The following is a 2,929-nucleotide window of genomic DNA, read 5'->3' as shown; positions in this document are numbered from 1 at the left end:
TTGCTTAGCATAAGGCTAAGTTTATTAAAGGAGAAAGAGTGTTGATTTAAAGAATGATATCAAATAAATCATAGTACAGGACATAACTGGTTATCACAAACATTTTTCAGTTTGTGTGCCACTGACTAAGGGCAGGAAACATTTGAATACATGCCCTTTTAAGTTCCTTCCACTTCTATCTCTGTGTAATTATTTTTCTTCTTCATATTTAAGTACTATGGTGTCCTAGTGGAAAGTTTTTACCGAAAATAGTGTTGTGGTATCCAGAATAAACTGTTAGTTTTCCTAACTTGATCAGTAATTGAGATCCTTTTGAATGGTCTTTCATATATAGTTAGCTCTTTATGTGAGTCACCTAGTCCACTGCTGCTATAAACATAATTTTGTTTTGCTTTGTTTTGTTTTGTTTTTGATGTGTTTCAGATCAGAGTGCTGACAGAAAGAATGTTCAAACATCTTCGGAAATGGTTCGTCACTCACTTCTTTGGGCATTCTCGACAAAGAGCGAGGCTGGTCTCCAAAGATGGAAGGTGCAACATCGAGTTTGGCAACGTCGAGGCACAGTCGAGGTTCATATTCTTTGTGGACATCTGGACGACTGTGCTTGACCTCAAATGGAGATACAAAATGACCATCTTCATTACAGCCTTCTTGGGGAGTTGGTTCCTCTTTGGTCTTCTGTGGTATGCGGTAGCCTACATTCACAAAGATCTCCCTGAGTTCCATCCTTCTGTCAACCACACCCCCTGTGTGGAGAACATTAATGGCTTGACCTCAGCTTTTCTGTTTTCTCTGGAAACACAAGTGACCATTGGATATGGATTCAGGTGTGTGACAGAACAATGTGGCACTGCCATTTTTCTCCTTATCTTCCAGTCTATACTTGGAGTCATCATCAATTCTTTCATGTGTGGTGCCATTTTAGCCAAGATCTCCAGACCCAAAAAACGTGCCAAGACCATTACATTCAGCAAGAATGCGGTGATCAGTAAGCGGGGTGGGAAGCTCTGCCTCCTAATCCGAGTGGCTAATCTTAGGAAGAGCCTCCTTATTGGGAGTCACATATATGGAAAGCTTCTGAAGACCACCGTCACTCCTGAAGGAGAGACCATTATTCTGGACCAGATCAACATCAATTTTGTAGTTGACGCAGGGAACGAAAATTTATTCTTCATCTCCCCACTGACAATTTACCATGTCATTGATCCAAACAGCCCCTTCTTCCACATGGCAGCAGAAACCCTTCCCCAGCAAGACTTTGAATTAGTGGTGTTTTTAGATGGCACAGTGGAATCAACTAGTGCTACCTGCCAAGTCCGGACATCCTACGTCCCAGAAGAGGTGCTCTGGGGCTACCGCTTTGCTCCCATAGTATCCAAGACAAAGGAAGGGAAATACCGAGTGGATTTCCATAACTTTAGCAAGACAGTGGAAGTGGAGACCCCTCACTGTGCCATGTGCCTTTATAATGAGAAAGATACTAGAGCCAGGATGAAGAGAGGCTATGACAATCCCAACTTCGTCTTATCAGAAGTCAATGAAACAGATGACACCAAAATGTGACAGTGGCTTTTCAACAGGAGTAATGGAAAGTCTTGAAGATACCCGGTGACTAGAAGTATGACGAAGTGATCAAAAATTTGAGGGTATGAAATTAAGACAAGAGCCTTCAACGTCTACCAGCACCATGCCCCTGAACTCCATAGCCATGATCTTGCAAGACACATAGCTCTACAAGGCACCTGCATTAGAACATGCAATATATTTCTAGAAAACTGCAATATGGAAGCCATAGGAATTCACTTGGAATCTTGAATATGATTATTTGAAATCATGCAATGTTGATAGAAACGGACAAAATCATCGACAGTTTCATGGACAGGACAAAAAAGATCTTAAAATTCTCTTTGAAGAAGTTATGAGCTGTAGATAGGATCAGAATTCTTATTTAGATTCTACCGATAAAAAATAAGCCACCTTTAACATTGGCTTTTGTCAAAGAAAAAAAAAGTCTCCTGAGGATGGAGAGAATGAACTAATCGAAGATGGCAAGAAAAGACTGATATTCAAAGAACAACTGAGGCTCTGAGCTTCTCCAGCCCTGGTTGTTGGAGCTTTGGTCCTAGTCTGGGTCATGCTGTGTTTACTGAAGATCAAGGGGAGGCTGAGTCCACGGACTCTCCATCTCTATGTATCCAACGTGGGGAGGAGCGCTGAGCTCCATCTACTTTCTGGCCCTGCCAGACACTGCAGCCCAAGTTCGGTTTGGGCCCAAACGATCTCATGTGGTACGTTTAGACAGAGGCTAAATCACCACTCTAGAATCTCAATGAACACCTTCCTGCAAGGAAGAATGCTTGATTTGAAAATGGTGATGTTATTTCTTCCAGTTTGTGTTAGGTGGGGTAAGGGGCTATGAATTGGGGTAAAAGAGTATTTCCTGATCTTCCAAGAAGGCAGTGAAGAGTTTGAAGGAGTAGCGTCAGGGTAGAAGGGACAGTACCGCCAATGCTTCTGAGAAAAAGAAAAAAGTATCTTGTGTTCTTCTGCCTCGAGTTTGTACTGAAATGCTGTTTCTAAAGGAGACGGGTGGGATGGGCTGTGACCCCACAGTGAGGAAAACACGAGGTCTCCCTTCCTCAAAGGGACCAACTGAACATAAAGACGGATCTGTAGAGAAAGATTTTACCGTGAATGTCTCTTTCAGGGCTCCTCCTGCATTATTGTGAATATATTCTGGAAGGAATGGTACTTAAAGCTGCTTAGGAATCAAAACGTTCCCAGTGTGTTGATTGATCTATTAAATCTCCGAAACTGTGCGCGTGCTTTCCAAAAGTGTCAGTTACGGTGCATGAACTGTAACAGACCAACAGGTGACAGCCCTCTTGCTGAGGGTGGACTTTCTCCTGGGAGATGTGGGAGGGGTGGG

The 2,929-nt window shown here is 42.8% G+C and overlaps 1 protein-coding gene across 1 annotated transcript; it reads left to right on the top strand.

The window, feature by feature from the left end:
* Nucleotides 1-429: 429 nt before the first annotated feature.
* KCNJ1 (potassium inwardly rectifying channel subfamily J member 1) lies at nt 430-1,879 on the top strand. The gene has a single exon (XM_015537719.2). The coding sequence runs from the start codon at nt 445-447 to the stop codon at nt 1,561-1,563; it is 1,119 nt and encodes a 372-aa protein (XP_015393205.2). The 5' UTR covers nt 430-444; the 3' UTR covers nt 1,564-1,879.
* Nucleotides 1,880-2,929: the final 1,050 nt, after the last annotated feature.

Source organism: Panthera tigris, chromosome D1 (genome assembly GCF_018350195.1).
Source record: "Panthera tigris isolate Pti1 chromosome D1, P.tigris_Pti1_mat1.1, whole genome shotgun sequence".
In the NCBI taxonomy this organism is placed as follows: Eukaryota; Metazoa; Chordata; class Mammalia; order Carnivora; family Felidae; genus Panthera; species Panthera tigris.
Note: the sequence above shows the minus strand (reverse complement) of the source record. Positions and strands in the feature narration are given on the sequence as shown.